At 42.7% G+C, this 18,529-nt stretch overlaps 1 protein-coding gene across 1 annotated transcript in view; it reads left to right on the forward strand.

Moving 5' to 3' along the window:
* LOC111980301 (plastin-3-like) overlaps positions 1–18,529 on the forward strand; it is a 33,854-nt gene extending 15,325 nt beyond the window's left edge. The window contains exons 4-16 of the mRNA XM_024011023.2: positions 3,657–3,786; positions 8,683–8,815; positions 8,984–9,065; positions 9,184–9,349; positions 9,602–9,744; positions 11,478–11,573; positions 11,690–11,885; positions 11,997–12,075; positions 12,234–12,351; positions 12,543–12,676; positions 13,324–13,447; positions 13,655–13,779; positions 17,508–18,529. Coding sequence (XP_023866791.1) covers positions 3,657–3,786; positions 8,683–8,815; positions 8,984–9,065; positions 9,184–9,349; positions 9,602–9,744; positions 11,478–11,573; positions 11,690–11,885; positions 11,997–12,075; positions 12,234–12,351; positions 12,543–12,676; positions 13,324–13,447; positions 13,655–13,779; positions 17,508–17,640 — 1,659 coding nt within the window. The 3' untranslated portion in view covers positions 17,641–18,529. The remainder of the gene's footprint in view (positions 1–3,656; positions 3,787–8,682; positions 8,816–8,983; positions 9,066–9,183; positions 9,350–9,601; positions 9,745–11,477; positions 11,574–11,689; positions 11,886–11,996; positions 12,076–12,233; positions 12,352–12,542; positions 12,677–13,323; positions 13,448–13,654; positions 13,780–17,507) is intronic.

Genomic DNA, 18,529 nt, shown 5'->3' on the forward strand with positions numbered 1-18,529 from the left:
GATAGTGAAATCACCAGGCACTCTGTTCTAATGTCTCATCCATCCTGGTGTCTTTTCTCAGCTGGAGAATCTAATGCTGGACAATGACGGACATGTTAAAATCACCGACTTTGGGCTATGTAAGGAAGGTATCACGGACGGCGCCACCATGAAGACCTTCTGTGGCACCCCAGAGTACCTTGCACCGGAGGTGAGGGCACGGTGCTGGGCATGACTAGTGATCAGGGACACATTATTCCATTTGTTAGTCTTATGTCTGTGGAACTTGTTCAGTTTCTCAGTTGTTGAATCTTATGTTCATACAAATATTTACACATGTTAAGTTTGCTGAAAATAAACGCAGTTGACAGTAAGAATTTTCTTTTTGCTGAGTTAAGCTTTTTTACATTGGATATAATTATCATATGAAGACAAACATAAACATTTTACCTTATCATAAGTAGACATAATTGCAAATGATTAAATCCTTCCAATAGAAAACACCCATTTAGTTACTAATTGAACTTTAATTAAATGAGTTGACTCAACATGGAATGATTTCACTGAACAACAAGAAAGGGAATATTGAATGATCCCCAATTATCCATCGCTTCTCCCAAAAAAACTTTTCAATATGCAACTGTAAAATGTTAGTCTAGAAACTAAAGCTTTGGTGGTCTTCCTCTCAGGCTTCCATGTCTTTTCCTTGGACCTCAATATCCACCTCTTGAACATCAGACTCTTGAGGCCTCATCTTCACTGTCACTTTCCAACTTTGTTGAGGATGGCTCATTGTCAGACTCAAAAAGCCTCACATTTGCCTGGATGCCCACCAATTCTTCAACCCTCGTATTGGTCAGCCTGTGTGTGTTCCCAAACAAGGACCAGTTGTGCTCTGAGGTGGCTGATTTGGAGGATGATGGAGGCAACGGGGGAAAGAGACTCAAATCCACAGTCCCTTCCACCAGGTGACTGATGAGATGTTGGCACAACTGCCATATTGCATCTCCATCCCAAAGCCCTTGCTTGGAAGTGTACTTCGCCAGACTGCCAAGAATCTTGCCCTCATCCAGCCCYAGGTGATGACACCATAGGCCTTGTTGATCTCTGCATTAAACAGGATGGTCTCTCCAGCATACTTGGGTTCCAACATGTATGCTGCGGCGTGTATGGGCTTCAGGCTGAAGTCTTAATGCTTTTTGATGTATTTTAGAACGGCAGTTTCCTCTGCTTGGCGCAACAGTGAAGTGGGCAGGGCAGTCTGGATTTCTTCTCTTACATCTGCAGGCAGAGTCTGAACGTCAATCCGTGCAATGGCTACTGCTATAGGTTTCAGGCTGCTTACCACAAAATACGTCATCCAGGAGGATCCTCTTGATGGGGCTCTCTATCGGCAGACTATGATATGGCCATTTCTTGGAGAGACCCCTTCCCTGCCAGGAGACTGTCAAACATGATGACAACACCACCCCAATGGGTGTTGCTGGGCAGCATCAATGTGGTGCTCTTATTCTTCTCACTTTGCTTGGTGAGGTAGATTGCTGCTATAACTTGATGACTCTTCACATACCTAACCATTTCCTTGGATCTCTTGTAGAGAGCATCCATTGTTTTCAGTGCCATGATGTCCTTGAGGAGCAGATTCAATGCATGAGCAGCACAGCCAATGGGTGTGGTGTGAGGGTAGGACTCCTCCACTTTAGACCAAGCCGCCTTCATGTTCGCAGCATTGTCTGTCACCAGTGCAAATACCTTCTGTGGTCACAGGTCATTGACTGCCTTCAGCTCATCTGCAATGTAGAGACCGGTGTGTCTGTGCTCTTGTAGAATACTGGTTTAGGGTTGGAGATGTAGTTAATGAGTTCTTGCCCACGAACATTCGACCACCCATCGGAGATGACTGCAATACAGTCCGCTTTCTCTATGATTTGCTTGACCTTCACTTGAACTCTGCATCCAGCAAATGAGTAGATAAAGCATGTCTGGTTGGAGGGATGTATGCTGGGTGAAGAACATTCAGAAATCTCTTTCAATGCACATTGCCTGTGAGCATCAGAGGTGAACCAGTTGCATACACAGCTCAAGCAAGACATTCATCAGCATTTCTCTGACTACGTTCATCCATTGAGTCAAACTTCTGATTCCAGGAGGACCATGTGCTGTTGCTATCTAAGGTGTCTGATTCATAATTTTCACCTCYAATAGAAGTAGAGGGACTTGTCAGAAGTTGCTTGTTGTGAGTGCTGAGAGTACTTCATGCACTTGCCCAGATTCTGCATCTTTGTTACATTTTTCACACGTGATTTGGCACAGTATTTGCAWATGTACACAGCTGTTCTGTCTACATTAGCTGCAGTGAAATGTCTCCACATCAGATGGTGACCATGGCATTTTCCTGTGAAGATTAGGGAAAAAATTTGTGTAAAAATACAATTCCATGTACAGAAATGGTGAAGCAGTTAGATTAACGAACTCCTTTGTTAGATAAATGTTTTAAAATGAAACATGTATGAAACGGGTGAATTAACACCTCAGTTAGCAGGCTCAAGCAAGCTAAAACCCACATGGTGGCAAACTAACTAGCAGAAATTGTTAACAAGTTAGACATTTTTGAAACTCATTTTGCTGTAGGCTATTTACTAGTTAACAAAAAATCATGTAATATAAAATATATTCACCCCACCCAGTATTGTAATTCTAATTTACCAGGGAGCATGTAGTCATTGGCGCAGAGTGTAGTAGTGTGGGCTCAATAGCATATCTATTAGTGTGCAAGATCTTGAGCATCAGCTGTACATGTGACGGAAGAATGCACTGTGCATGCATAGGGTTGCAATTCCATTTTAATTGGGGATAGTTTAACCAAAATATGCCGCAAGACCTAGAATTGCCTTGTTTATCCCATAAAATAGGTTCACTGTTGTAAGCCAACTTTTTTTAAATTATTTTTTAAGCCTAGGAATTTTGCTTAACTTCTCATGGAAAATTTCCCTAACGCTACATGATCCGATGTTTGTGGCGTACACTTAATGTCACTCAATTCCAGGCTGAGTAGCTGGTGGTGGACTACTGAGACCAGCAGGTGTCAGGTCAGCGACTCTAGAGATGTTGGGGCCTGTGAAAACAAACGTTGATTTACTTGACTCAACTTTGGCTCCTGTATAGATTTTAGGCCATTGACAAATGTCTTTCTAACCCAGCCTACACCCCCCTCGCATCCTTATTTCCAAAAACATTTCCCCTGGCCATTCAGCATACAGTATCCCATATGTCGACTTCTTACAAAGGAGGATCAAATGTTTGGTATACAGGGGCACTTAGCTTCCTGGTAAACACTGGTGTTTTTTTTACCAAATGGCCTCTCCCCAGTGAGAACCTTACTGAATAGAATTGCAGCTTACAGAATTTGTTTTGACTCGTGCAACTGACTCGATGACACAATTCCTTTTTATACAGATTTCTCTTGTAGTAATCCTCATTGACTGAGCATAACGTAATCATAACTGTATTAAGAGCTTGAGGTAAGTCTTGGCTTGTGGGAGCTTAATGCTTCTACACCTGTATTGCTTATTTGGGGTTTTAGGCTGGGTTTCTGTACAGCACTTTGAGATATCAGCTGATCTAAGGGCTATATAAATAAATTTGATTTTAAATGCACTTTGCCCTCTCTTCTGCAGATATTCCAGGAGTTGAAGAGCAGTGACATTGCCAAAAGCTTTCGGAAGGTCATTAACAGGAAGGAGGGGATCCTGGCCATAGGGGGGACATCTACGCAGTCCAGCGAGGGAACGCAACACTCCTTCTCTGGTGAGCTGCTCACAGCTTCTCCTACCACTTCTGTCATTGCATTACAGTATGTTGTATTGCGTATATGTAGGGTCTTTGCTTTAATCTAGGGGAACCTTACTCATGAGTTTAGGTAGATGCCCTGTCTCTAATTTCATAGTGTATTGATTAGTCAATTGACAATAACTGGGTTTCTGGGATGTCATAGAAAAGATTATTCCTGTGTAGTGACAAACCATGTGTATGAAGCAGTGGATGCTCCTCAGATGAGGAAGGGGAGGTAAATTCTGGGTGAATTTCATAAAAATAGTGAATATTACAGCTATAATTCTTTGGGGATAACTAGATTTTAAATATATTCATCACCAAATCATTGATTAAAACACAGTTTTGCAATGAAGGTCTACAGTAGCCTCAACAGCACTCTGTAGGGTAGCACCACGGTGTAGCTGGAGGACAGATGGTTTCCGTCCTCTGGGTATATTGACTTCAATACAAAACCTAGTAGGCTCTTGGTTCTCACCCCCTTCCATAGACTTACACAATAATTGACAACTTCCGGAGGTTGGAGGACATCCTATCATTGCTTTTGCAGCTTTAACTGACATTTTGTCCAGCCAATCAGGATCAGATAATTAATCTAGTACTAAAAGCACAAGCTACAGTTGGCAGCGCATATAATGTGGTGAGTAGTTGTCTGAGACAATAGTTGAACAGTTTTGAAAGAATACATTTCTTCAGAAATGGAAGAGCTAGTTAGTTTAGCCTACTCAAACACTTGACTGAGGGCTCCTGTGTTAGCTAGCTGGCTATGTTATTCAACACCGGAATTTTTCCAAGGTAAGAATTTGGTTTTATTAATTTATTGCCACCGCGGCCCACCGGTGTGACTACTAAAGTGTTTTGTTGACTGTACTGCATGATTTGTAGCGGGTTTAGTAATGTGTTATATTACCAATGTTGACTATGACGTTGTGTGGTGACAACTACGTAGGCTGTCTAGCTGTTATGATATTTGGTTTAAAAAGGTTTTCACCTGGTCAGACAGCTGAGGTCCACAAGCGACGGGAAAAGGTGAGGAGGAATTACAACAAGCAAAGTGATCATGCTGTTTGTGTGGCTATGAAAGTGAACTGCATTTGTGTGATCAGGGGTGTATTCATTCTGCAGTTTCTGTTGAAAAGTTTCTTAAATGGAATGGAGATAAACATACCTGAATTTGTCCAATAGAAACTCTAGTTTTCAACTGTACTAATGATTATGCCCTAGATCAGCTAGATGCAGGACGGTGTTGAATGTGTCACTGTCACCCTGATTACTAAACATTACATGCACAAGTTGAGTTTTAACTTTCATTCATAGGCTAGGTTGTAGCAACCTCATGATGGGTATAGGGAAATTCGAGTATCATGTAGTAGGTTAAATCTATTGACGTTACCTTGAGCTGGGTGAATGGAATTGAATTTTTTTTATTTAACTTTTAACCAGGTAGGCTAGTTGAGAATAAGTTCTCTTTAGCAACTGCGACCTGGCCAAGATAAAGCAAAGCAGTTCGACACATAACAGAGTTACACATGGAATAAGCAATCTATATACAGCATGTGGACATGAGGTAAGATAAGGGAGTTAAGGCAATACATAGGCCATGGTGGCAAAGTAATTACAATATAGTAATTAAACACTGGAATGGTAGAATGTGCAAGTAGAGATACTGGGGAGCAAAATAAATAAATACAGTATGGGGATGAGGTAGATTGGATGGGCTATTTACAGATGTGATTTGTGAGTTYCTCTGACAGCTGGCACTTAAAGCTAGTGAGGGAGGTAAGTCTCCAGCTTCGGAGATTTTTGCAGTTCGTGACAGTCATTGGCAGCAGAGAACTGGAAGGAAAGGCGGCCAAAGGAAGAATTGGCTTTGGGGGTGACCAGTGAGATACACCTGCTGGAGCGCGTGCTACAGGTGGGTGCTGCTATGGTGAGATGAGGCGGGGCTTTACCTAGCGCAGACTTGTAGATGACCTGGTGCCAGTGGGTTTTGCGACGACTATGAAGCGAGGGCCAGCCAACGAGAGTATACAGGTCGCAGTGGTGGGTAGTATATGGGGCTTTGATAAAACGGATGGCACTGTGACTGCATCTAATTTGCTGAGTACAGTGTTGGAGGCTATTTTGTAAATTACATTGAAGTCGAGGAGCAGTAGGATAGTCAGTTTTACGAGGGTATGTTTGGCAGCATGAGTGAAGGATGCTTTGTTGCGAAATAAGAAGCCGATTCTAGATTTAATTTTGTATTGGACATGTTTAATGTGAGTCTGGAGAGTTTACAGTCTAACCAGACACCTAGGTATTTGTAGTTGTCTACATATTCTAAGTCAGAACCGTCCAGAGTAGTGATGCTGGCCGGGCAGGTGCGGGCAGCGATCGGTTGAAGAGCATGCYTTTAGTTTAACTTGTATTTAGTTTTACTTGCATGGCATTGAAGCTTGTCTGGAGGTTAGTTAATACAGTGTCCAAAGAAGGGCCAAAGATATACAGAATGGTGTCGTCTGCATAGAGGTGGATCAAAGAATCACCAGTAGCGAGAGCAACATCATTGATGTATACAGAAGAGTGGGCCTGAGAATTGAACCCTGTGGCACCCCCACAGACTGCCAGAGGTTCGGACGACAGGCCCTCCGATTTGACACACTGAACTCTATCTGCGAAGTAGTTGGTGAACCAGGCGAGGCAGTCATTTGAGAAACCATGGCTGTTGAGTCTGCCGATAAGAATGTTGTGATTGACAGAGTCGAAAGCCTTAGCCAGGTCGATGAATACCGATGGTGGTTATGATATCGTTTAGGACCTTGAGGTGCACCCATGACCAGCTCTGAAACCAGATTGCGTAGCGGAGAAGGTACGGTGAGATTTGAAATGGTTCGTAGTCTGTTTGTAAACTTGGCTTTCAAAGACCATAGCAAGGCCGGGTAGAATAGATATAGGTCTGTAGCAGTTTGGGTCTAGTGTCCCCATTTTTGAAGAGGGAAATGACCGCAGCAGCTTTCCAATCTATGTGAATCTCAGACGATACGAAAGAGGTTGAACAGGCTAGTAATAGGGGTTATAACAATTTCGGCAGATAATTTTAGTAATAGACGTCCAGATTGTCTAGCCCTGCTGATTTGTAGGGGTCCAGATTTTGCAGCTCTTTCAGAACATCAGCTATCTGGATTTGGGTGGGGGAGGTTTGGGTGAGTTGCTGTTGACCGGGGTAGCCAGCTGGAAAGCACGGCCAAACCTGCTGTTTTCAACTCTCTAGAGACAGCAGGAGCGGTAGAGATACTCTTAATGATCGGCAATGAACAGCCAACTGACATTTACTCCTGAGGTGCTGACTTGCTGCACCCTCGACAACTACTGTGATTATTATTATTTGACCATACTGGTCATTTATGAACATTTGAACATCTTGGCCATGTTCTGTTATAATCTCCACCCGGCACAGCCAGAAGAGGACTGGCCACCCCTCATAGCCTGGTTTCTTCCTAGGTTTTGGCCTTTCTAGGGAGTTTTTTCCTAGCCACCGTGCTTCTACACCTGCATTGTTTGGTGTTTTAGGCTGGGTTTCTGTACAGCACTTTGAGATATCAGCTGATGTAAGAAGGGCTATATAAATACATTTGATTTGAGGGGTGGTGGTTTGACCGCAAGCCAATTACGGATGCAGGCAATGAGGCATTGATCGCTGAGATCTTGGTTGAAGACAGCAGAGTTGTATTTGGAGGGCAAGTTGGTTAGGATGATATCTGAGGGTGCCCGTGTTTACGGATTTGTGGTTGTATCTGGTGGGTTCATTGATAATGTGTGAGATTGAGGGCATCTAGCTTAGATTGTAGGATGGCCGGGGTGTTAAGCATGTCGCGGTTTAGGTCACCAAGCAGCACGAGCTCTGAAGATAGCTGGGGGCAGAGGGTGGTCTATAGCAAGCGGCAACAGTGAGAGACTTGTTTCTGGAAAGATCAATCTTTAAAAGTAGAAGTTCGAAATATTTGGGTACAGACCTGGATAGTAAGACAGAGTTCTATCTCTGCAGTAGATTGCAATACCGCCCCCTTTGGCAGTTCTATCTTGTTGGAAAATGTTATAGTTAGGGGTGGACATTTCAGAGGTTTTGGTGGACTTCCTAAGCCAGGATTCAGACACGGCTAGGACATCCGGGTTGGCCAAGTGTGCTAAAACGGTGAATAAAACAAACTTAGGGAGGAGGCTTCTAATGTTAACATGCATGAAACCTAGGCTTTTATGGTTACATAAGTCAACAAATGAGAGCACCTGTGGCCTGGATTAACCTCTAAATCACCGGAGTAGGATGAGGGTAAGGCTAACAGGACTGGTCGTTTAGTGCGTGCAGAGTAAAAGGAGCGGATTTCTGGGCATGAGAGAATAGATTCAAGGCATAATGTACAGACAGAGGTATGGTAGGATGTGAGTACATTGGAGGTAAACCTAGGCATTGAGCAATGATGAGAGAGATATTGTCTCTAGAGATGTTTATACCAGGTGATGTCACCGCATGTGTGGGAGGTGGAACTAAATGGTAGGTTAAGGCATATTGAGCAGGGCTGGAGGCTCTACAGTGAAATAAGACAATCACTAACCAGGACAGTAATGGACAAGGCATATTGATATTAGGGAGAGTCATGCGTAGCCGGGTGATCAATAGGGGTCCAGTGAGTGGTTGGGCTGGTTGGAAACACGGCGATTCAGACAGCTAGCAGGCCGGGGCTGCAGGCCGGGGCTGAATGAGTCATCCAATATACTGTATTTGAAATGATAAAATGTTTTATCGTCCTCCCTCATTTTAAACGGCACCGACCGCCACTGTTATGACGTGGTGCTAGTTGTTGGCTTGGTGTTTCTCTGTGCTGTCCTATGCAGAGGAGGAACGGTACGCGTTTGTCAACTGGATCAACACAGCGCTGGAGAATGACCCTGACTGCAAGCACGCCCTGCCCATGGACCCCAACTCAGACTCCCTCTTCAAGGCCCTGTGCGACGGCATCGTTCTCTGGTGAGACCATAGATTTATATTATTGTGTTCTGTATAATTCCTGCCCTTCAAGCCTTACAGCCCCTAACACAGCTATTTTTCCTTACACGTGGTGGTTTGAAATGGGGCATACCTGTGTCTTCCAACATTAGGTCCCCTCATAAACCAGCTGTTTATGTGCTCCTGTAGTAAAATGATCAACTTGTCGGTGCCAGACACGATTGACGAGAGGACCATAAACAAGACAAAACTGACACCGTTCACAATACAGGTCTTTACATGCTATTGTAAATATATAATTACTGTCATCTGTTTTAATTTACATATGTGGGAGGCCTTGTTTCTCTTTCGTGAACGGTATTTCAAAACGGTTTCTGTTCGTCCTACAGGAGAATCTGAACCTTGCTCTGAACTCTGCCTCTGCCATTGGCTGCCATGTGGTGAACATCGGGGCTCTGGACCTTAGGGAGGGGAAGCCCCACCTGGTGCTGGGCCTGCTGTGGCAAATCATCAAGATCGGCCTGTTCGCTGACATCGAGCTCAGCAGGAATGAAGGTGAGGGACTTTCACAGCACTATCACATCTTTGGCGACTCATGAACCTGGTATTTAACCATGTTATTCCTCATCACGGTACATTGACCTATTACAAGGATCAAAGGTGTCTTTCCTTTTATGTCACAACATTGATGTCGCGGTAGTCTGTCCTCAGTGTTGGAGTTTTTCTTTCTTTTTTCTGGCTGAAGACCTCTGGTCAGTGAGTTGCGGTGATGTAGCTGACTATGTCCTGTGACCCTGTCTCCTTCAGCCCTGGCTGCTCTGCTGAAGAATGGAGAGACCTTGGAGGACTTGATGAAGCTGTCTCCAGAGGAGCTGCTGCTGCGCTGGGCTAACTTCCACCTGGAGAACGCTGGCTGGGAGAAAATCAGTAACTTCAGCTTGGACATCAAGGTATGGATGTGTAAAATCCATGTACAGTGACTTCAATGTAATTACACCCCTTAACTTTTTCCACATTTTGTTATCACAAAGTGAAATTAAAATTGATTTAATTGTCTTTTTTTTGTCAATGATCTACATTCTCTCAGTGGAAGAAAATAATCTTGATTAGATAAGTATTCAACCACCTGAGTCAGTACATGTTAAAATCACCTATGGCAGCTATTACAGCTATGAGTCATTCTGGGTTAGTATCTGAGCTTTCCACACCTGGATTGTGCAAATTCTTCAAGCTTAGTCAAATTGGGTGTTGATCATTGCAAGACAAAGATTTTCTACCAGATTTCATTCAAAACTGTTAGGCATTGTCCTGCTGAAAGGTAAATTAATCTCCCAGTGTCTGGTGGAAAGCAGACTGAAGCAGATTTTCCTCTAGAATTTTGACCYGTGCTTAGCTCCATTATGTTTATTTTTTTATTTTTTAAAATCTTGAACACCCCAGTCCTTAACAGTTACAAGTATACCCATAACATGATGCCGCCACCACTATGCTTAAATTATGGAGCGTGGTACTCGATAATGTATTGGATTTGCACAGTGACTTGCTTAGTCACATTTTCTGCAGTATTACTTRAGTGCCCTGTTGCAAACAAGTTAATTAATTATTATTTTTATTCTGTGCAGCTTAGTTTCCTTTTCACTCTGTTAATTTGGGTAGTATTGTGTAGTAACTACAATGTTGATCCAGCCTCAGTTTTCTCCTACCATTAAATTGTAACTGTTTTTGTCACCATTGGCCTCATGTTGAAATTCCTGAGCAGTTTCCTTCCTCTCCGGCAACCGAGTTAGGAAGCACGCCTGTATTGACTGGGTGTATTGATGCATCATCCGAAGTGTAAAACGTTGACCATGCTCAAGGGCATAGTCAATGTCTGCTACCAATAGGTGCCCTTTGTGAGGCATTGGAAAACCTTTTTGTGGTTGAATATAGTTTTGATATTCACTGCTCGACTGAGGGCCCTTACAATTATCTGTATGTTTGGGGTACAGAGATGAGGTAATCATTCAACTCATGTTAAACACTATTGCACAAAGAGGGAGTCCATGTGACTTGTTAAGCAAATTGTTACGCCTAAACTTATTTAGGCTTGTATACTTATTGGCTCAAGGTTTTTTAATTTGTATAAATGTCAAACAATTACACTTTGATATTATGGGGTATTGCCAGTTTTTAAATGCAGGCTGTTATGCCACAAAATGTAAGAAATCAAGGGGTGTGAATACTTTGAGTGCACTGTCTTTATGGTTCATGTCCACTGTTTCTATTTGGTTAATTAAGGTGAAGTGTAATACTATTCTTGTCTTCACAATGAAGTGTTGGAACAATAGCTAAATAAAATAATGATGAATGTGCCTCAAACAAGGCTTTATCCAAATCTGGACTCTTAACTGTTCGCTTTGAAAGAATAGAAGGTTATTTGTTAAGTTTTATATATTATGCCTGTGCTTTGATTTATTTCTGACTGACTCTTTTCTTTAGCGGACAGACCTACTTCATAGATCAACTTCCTTACTGTATAGGAATTGACAATAGCTTCATGTGTCAAGGTCATTGTACTGTAATATTTTCTGTCATGGTCATTGCATACCTGTCCATTTGTGTTCCCATGTGGCCTGCACAACCTTGTATCCCAGTGTGCTTGTTTCTTTCCAATGCTGAGATTGAAACAAGATTTCTGTTTCAGGACTCCAGAGCCTATTTCCACCTCCTCATCCAAATCTCCCCCAAATGCACAGAGGAAGACCAGCCACACACAGACATCAGCATGGCAGGCTTCAGTGTAAGCACTTTTACGGCGAATATACAAATTCCATACACAGATAACATGGCTAAGAAAATTCAGAAGGGATACATGAAATGTGTCATTAGCATGAACCTGTGGTGTCTGTCCTGTAGGAGAAGGATGACCTGAAGAGGGCAGAGAACATGCTTCAGCAGGCTGACAGGCTGGACTGTCGCCAGTTTGTCACACCAGCCGACGTAGTCTCTGGCAACCCCAAACTCAACTTGGCCTTTGTGGCCAATCTCTTCAACAAGTACCCGTCTCTCACCAAGCCTGAGGGAGAGGGCATTGACTGGGGCCTGCTGGAAGGTGGGTGCTGAGCTAGTCTGTTGGTCATGAGGTTGCTGTATGATTTCTGTTCAGTACACATTGTACGCCCCTAGACCTTAAAATGACTCTACAGCTCTATTTTCTATTTAGGTGAGACACGAGAAGAGGGAACTTTCCGGAACTGGATGAATTCCCTGGGCGTGAACCCACATGTCAATCATCTGTATGGGTATGTACCAAATTCAACTAATGACTTACATGGAAAATTAAAACGCCAATGACATACTGCTGATAACATGCTCCCTACCAGTGGTGTTCATACATAGGGTAAGGTTTCTTTGGCTTTATTATCAATGAGTAACCTAAATAACTAGCTTTACTCTATAGAGACCTAGCAGACGCCTTAATCATCTTTCAGCTTTATGAAAAGATAAAAGTACCTGTCGACTGGACCAACAAAGTCAACAAGCCACCATATCCCAAGATTGGAACAAACATGAAAAAGGTTGACTATTGTCAAATAAAATCTATTTTCCTCCATTTATTTTTACTTTGAAAGAATGCTAAATAATACTGCAGAATTGACTTTTCAACTATTCAGAAGCTCATAGATCAAAAGACCACAGCGTCAATTCCAGTTCTGGAGAGGGACTAATGTTTTTCTCTTGATTCCTACTGTGTTTTGTCTGCTCTCAGTTGGAGAACTGCAACTATGCAGTGGATCTGGGGAAGATGACGGCCAAGTTTTCTCTGGTTGGCATTGGTGGGCAGGACCTGAACGATGGCAACACCACCCTGACGCTGGCTCTGCTGTGGCAGCTCATGAGGAGGTGAGTCTTGGCACATGCTTAGATCAATATGTAACATACCTTTTTATAGCCAGGGATAAAATATGTAGTTATTTTTGGTTGTTTATGCAAAAACAAAAGAGCACAGGTAAAATAAAGATCAAGGGTGAGGGCTGAAAGGAACTTTTTACCCCAATTGTCTTTTCGTAAGTCATATACTGTCAAATATTTTGGCAATCTTATTTGTTTCCTGAAACCAAAAATATGCTGCTCCAATTTAACTTTGCATTGTTACTTCAATACCCAGAAGTCGTTACTTTATCATTTGTCCAGCTAGGCATGGTTATGGGCTGAAGTAGGTGGTGCGTGTGGACCAACTAGAATTCCCAGTTTGTTCTGGTACAATACTAGGATCTGTGGTGTTACCGTCAGCGATATTTGACATGCTCTCACATGTGGTTGCTTTTCAGTAAATCAGGGTCATAAGAGAAGGCAGCATAAGGCAAAATGTTTTGTAAACCTGGCCCCTAGGCAACAGCACTGGAATATTGTTCATGTTAGTTCTTAAGCAGAATAAGTTGACTATTTTTCATTTACTCTTGCCTGATCTTCAGTGACTGCATGCTGACCACTGCTGAGTTCACCAGAAACTGATCAATATACTAGCAAACACTTGACATCTCTCCTAGATATACTCTGAATGTACTAGAGGACTTGGGAGATGGCCAGATGGCTAATGATGACGACATTGTCAAATGGGTCAATACAACCTTGTCAGAGGCAGAGAAAACAACCAAGATCTCAAGCTTCAAGGTTTGTCAAGCTTTATTGATATATTTAGGTTCTATTTTTAATACTTTTCTCTCTTATTTGACAGTTTTAGTATGCATCTATGTTCTGTAGTGATTGTCAATACATCTAATCAGCAAACCTAATGTGACATACCACAAATTCTGACACAGTACTTGAACTGATTTCCGACGTGGGTATTTAACACGGTCTTCTCCCCTTGATTGTCAGGACAAGGAGATCAGCACCAGTTTACCAGTGGTGGACCTGATTGATGCCATCCAACCTGGCAGCATCAGCTATGACCTGGTCAAGACTGGCAGCCTAGCAGCTGAGGACAAGCTGGAGAATGCCAAGTAAGACTTCCACTGATGAACCTGTCCATACAAACTTTGATATGGGTTAGTGACCTGTAAGAGGAATTCAAGCTTCAATTACTTACTGTTTTTTGCTATACTTCCTGTTAAAAACATGAAATATGGGGGGTTGTGAGAAGTACAGTGCTTTTTTCYTATTTTGTTGTTACAGCCTGAATTTAAAATGGATTAAATTGAGATTTTGTCACTGGCCTACATACAATACCCCATAATGTCAAAGTGAAATAATGTTTTTCAAAAAATGTACAAACTAATTAAAAATGAAAAGCTGAAATGTCTTGAGTTAAGTATTCGGCCCCTTTTGTTATGGCAAGACTAAATGTGTTCGGGAGTAAACATTTGATTAACAAGTTACATAGACTCTGTGTGCAATAATAGTGACTAACATGATTTTTGAATGACTACCTTATCTCTGTACCCCAAACACAGAATTATCTGTAAGGTCCCTCAGTCGAGCAGTGAATTTCAAACAGATTCAACCACAAAGACCAGGGAGATTTTCCAATGCATCGCATAGGACACCTTAAAGAAGACATTGACTATCCCGTTGAGCATGGTGAAGTTATTAATTCCACGTTGGATGGTGTATCGATACACCCAGTGACTACAAAGACAAAGGTGTCCTTCCTAACTCAGTTGCCGGTGAGGAAGGAAACCACTCGGATTTCACCAGAGACCAATGGTGACTTTAAAACAGTTAGTTTAATGGCTGTGATATAACAGAGGATGGATCAACAACTTTGTAGTTACTCCACAATACTAATTGACAGAGCGAAAAGGAATCCTGTCCTGAATACAAAACGTTATGCATGTTTGGGGCAAATACAACACATTACTGACTCAGTACCACACTCCATAATTTCAAGCACGGTGGTGGCGGCATCATGTTATGGGCATGCATGTAATCGTAAAGGACTGGAGTTTCAGGGTAAGTAGGAATGGAATGGAGCTCAGCACAGGCAGAATCCTAGAGGAAACCCTGGTTCAGTCTGCTTTCCACCAGACACTGGAAGATGAAGTCACCTTTCAGCAGAACAATAACCTGAAACATGAGGCCAAATATACACAAGTTGCTTCCCAAGACCACATTGAATCTGGCTGAGATACAGTTTTGAGTTATCTCTGAGTGGTTGTCCAGCAATGAACAACCAATTTGACAGCTTGAAGAATAAAAAATGTAATAATGAAAATGTTGCACAATCCAGGCGTGGAAAGCTTTTTGAGACTTAAGGCACTGCATGGTCAATCTGACATCTGCATTGGCCATGCAACATTTACGGTGATACGGCCTCTGTAGAAGTCAAAGCAGTCATACTACTTGCGCTTCGCAGAGCAGCTTTTGGGAAGGGTGTGTGTTCAGAGTATTCAGACCCCTTGAATTTTTCCACGTTTTGTTTAGCCTTATTCTAAAATGTATTAAATCGTTTTTTCCCCATCAATCTACACGCAATAACACATAATGACAAAGCAAAAACAGGTTTTTTAGGCCTCCCAATTTGGCGCAGCGGTCTAAGGCAGTGCTAGAGGCGTCACTACAGATCCGGGCTGTGTCGCAGCCGGCCGCGACCGGGAGACCTGAGGTGGCGCACAATTGGCCCAGCATCGTCCGGGTTAGGGGAGGGTTTGGCCTGCCGGGATGTCCTTGTCCCATCACGCTCTAGCGACTCCTGTGGCGGGCTGGACGCATGCACGCTCACACGGTCGCCAGTTGGACGGTGTTTCCTGACACATTGGTGCGGCTGGCTCCCGGGTTAAGCGAGCAGTGTGTCAAGAAGCAGTGCTGCTTGGTGAGAAAAAGGGTTAAKATTTTTCTTGGTGCAAATTTATAAAAAATAAACATCACATTTACCTAAGTATTCAGATCCTTTACTAAGTACTTTGTTGAAGCACCTTTGGCTGCTATTACAGCCTCGAGTCTTGGGTATGACGACTACAATCTTGGCACACCTGTATTTGGGGAGATTCTTCTCTGCAGAGCCGTTCAAGCTTGGTCAGATTGTATAGGGAGCATCGCTGCACAACTCTTTTCAGGTCTCTCCAGAGATGTTCGATTGGGTTCAAGTCCGGGCTCTGGCTTAGCCACTCAAGGAAATTCAGAGACTTGTCCCAAAGCCACTCCAGGTGGCCTTGGCTGTGTGCTTAGGGTTGTTGTCCTGTTGGAAGGTGAACCTTGGCCCCAGTCTGAGGTTCTGTGCGCTCTGGAGCAGGTTTTCATCAAGGATCTCGCTGTACTTTGCTCTGTTAATCTTTCCCTCGATCCTGACTAGTCTCCCTGCCGCTGAAACCATCCCCACAGCATGATGCCACCTCCACCATACTTCACCGTAGGGATGGTGCCAGGTTTCCTCCAGATGTGACGATTGGCATTCAGGCCAGAGTTCAGTCTTGGTTTCATCAGACCAGAGAATCTTGTTTCTCATGGTCTTAGTCCTTTGGGTGCCTTTTGGCAAAATCCAAGCGGACGGTCGTGCCTCTCACTGAGGATTGGCTGCCATCTGGCCGCTCTACCATGAAAGTCTGATTGGTGGAGTACTGCGGAGATGTTGTCCTTCTGGAAGGTTCTCCCATCTCTACAGAAGAACTCTGGAGGTCTGGCAGAGTTATCATCGGGTTCTTGTTCACCATCCTGACAAAGGTCCTTCTCCCCGGGTGGCCACTTCTAGGAAGAGTCTTGGTGGTTCCAAACTTCTTCCATTTCAGAATGGAGGCCACTGTTCTTGGACCTTCAATGCTGCAGAAATGTTTTAGTACCCTTACCCAGACCTGTGCCTCGACACAACCCTGTCTCAGATCACTACGTACAGTTCCTTCAACCTCATGGCTTGGTTTTTGCTCTGACATGCTATGTGAACTGTGGGACCTTTTTTATATAGACTGGTGTGTCCCCTTATAAATCCTGTCCAATAAATTGAAATTACCACAAGTGGTCGCCAAGTTGTAGAAATATCTCAAGGATGATCAATGGAAACTGGATGCAACTGAGCTCAATTTCAAGTCTCATAGCAAAGGGTCAGAATGCTTATGTAAATAAGGTGTTTCTGTTATAATTTTAATACATTTGCAAAAACCTGTTTTGCTTTGTCATTATGGGGTATTGTGTGTAGATGGGGAGGTGTGTATGTAATCCATTTTAGAATAAGGCTGTAATGTAACAATGTTAGTGACGGGATCTGAATACTTTCTGAATGCACTGTACAGGACCTCCCGCCCCCACCTACTGTCAATCAATCATGTGAATACGGAGCTATATGGAGCCCTCATTGTTAAAAAATGTGAATGCAGTACGGAGCTCAATTTGGCCTCCGGAGGCTCCGCAATTGCGTCATACCCTCCATAGGAAGCCACCGACCACATTTTCGGATCAAGCATAAGTTGCCTTTTACTAACACTCACAGCTATAATCGCTGCCAAGGTGCTTAAAGTGTTGACTCGGTGTGCATACTTATGTAAATTAGATTTCTGTATTTCATTTTCAATGTCTATACATGTTTTCACTGTCATTTATGGGGTATATAGATGGGTGAGTTATTTTCATCTTGAATTCAGGCTGTAACAATGTAGTAAGTCGGTGTATGAATACTTTTAAGGCACTCTAATATATTCAGAAGTCATACGTATGAATATGCAACAAATGGAAATGTCAGATGTATTGTCATGCAAGAAAGTGCTGATCAATATTAAATGAAACAACCTTTTTCTACTCTTAGATATGCCATTTCCATGGCGAGGAAGATCGGGGTGTGTGTCTACGCTCTCCCAGACGACCTGGTGGATGTCAAGCCCAAAATGGTAATGACGGTGTTCGCATGCTTGATGGGCCGGGGGATGAAGTGGCCTTAACCAAGATGCTGTGCCACTTTGGCATCGACAAACTACCCACAAGCCATTTGCTTGATGAAGGGCGACCTGGGAATTTAGAAAGACGTGGAAGATAATGTTACTAAAAGTTAGTGTTATTTCAACCTAGTTTTGAACAGCAATATGTTTGCACAATATTTTGTAGTATTCTTATTTAAGTTAAGCCCATACATGTTTCTGAAGAAGACTAGGCCTGTTAGAGGACAACTTGGTATGTTACTTCTCAATATGCAACACTCCATTCATGTTTCAGAATGKTGTATGGTATGTGCAGTTTTCCAGTTAACATGCATTTTTACTGTTACAACTCTATGCTTGATGTTCACGCTACATATTCATAACATCCCTTACAGTGGATGACAAGATTAACTTGTTAAACTGAAATTGTGGAGGAACAACTTTCAATTGAAATGTATGCATATACTAATAGCTGGTCTTGACAACGGCTGCATATCTCTATACAGAAGCCATAAGGTCAAACCTTAGTAATGCCCAAGCCTGAAGGATATTCTGTTTATTACAGTTTGTTTTTTCAATTATGCTAGCTAGTAAGCTGAGAGCAGCTGGGTGTCTTGTCTTGCATTTTTGTATTGGACTAAAGATGTCTTACTCTGGAAGAAAGGGGGAGCTTACTGACAGTGTTCAGTTTCATTCGTTGTGCCTTTTCATTTTGTCTTGATGCTATATTCTGTTGCACAGTAAGGTTTCCACTTAATCTTTTGAATTCAATATTACCAAAAAATATAGCTGACACATTTCTGCATTCCATGTAGCGGCGTTACCATACCGATGCGTTTTTGTCTTGTGTGTAAATGTTTACACTGCAGTGCTTTATACATAAAGGAAACAATAAAGCAAATGATGCATAAAA

This window comes from Salvelinus sp. IW2-2015, linkage group LG20 (assembly GCF_002910315.2).
Source record: "Salvelinus sp. IW2-2015 linkage group LG20, ASM291031v2, whole genome shotgun sequence".
Classification (NCBI taxonomy): domain Eukaryota; kingdom Metazoa; phylum Chordata; class Actinopteri; order Salmoniformes; family Salmonidae; genus Salvelinus; species Salvelinus sp. IW2-2015.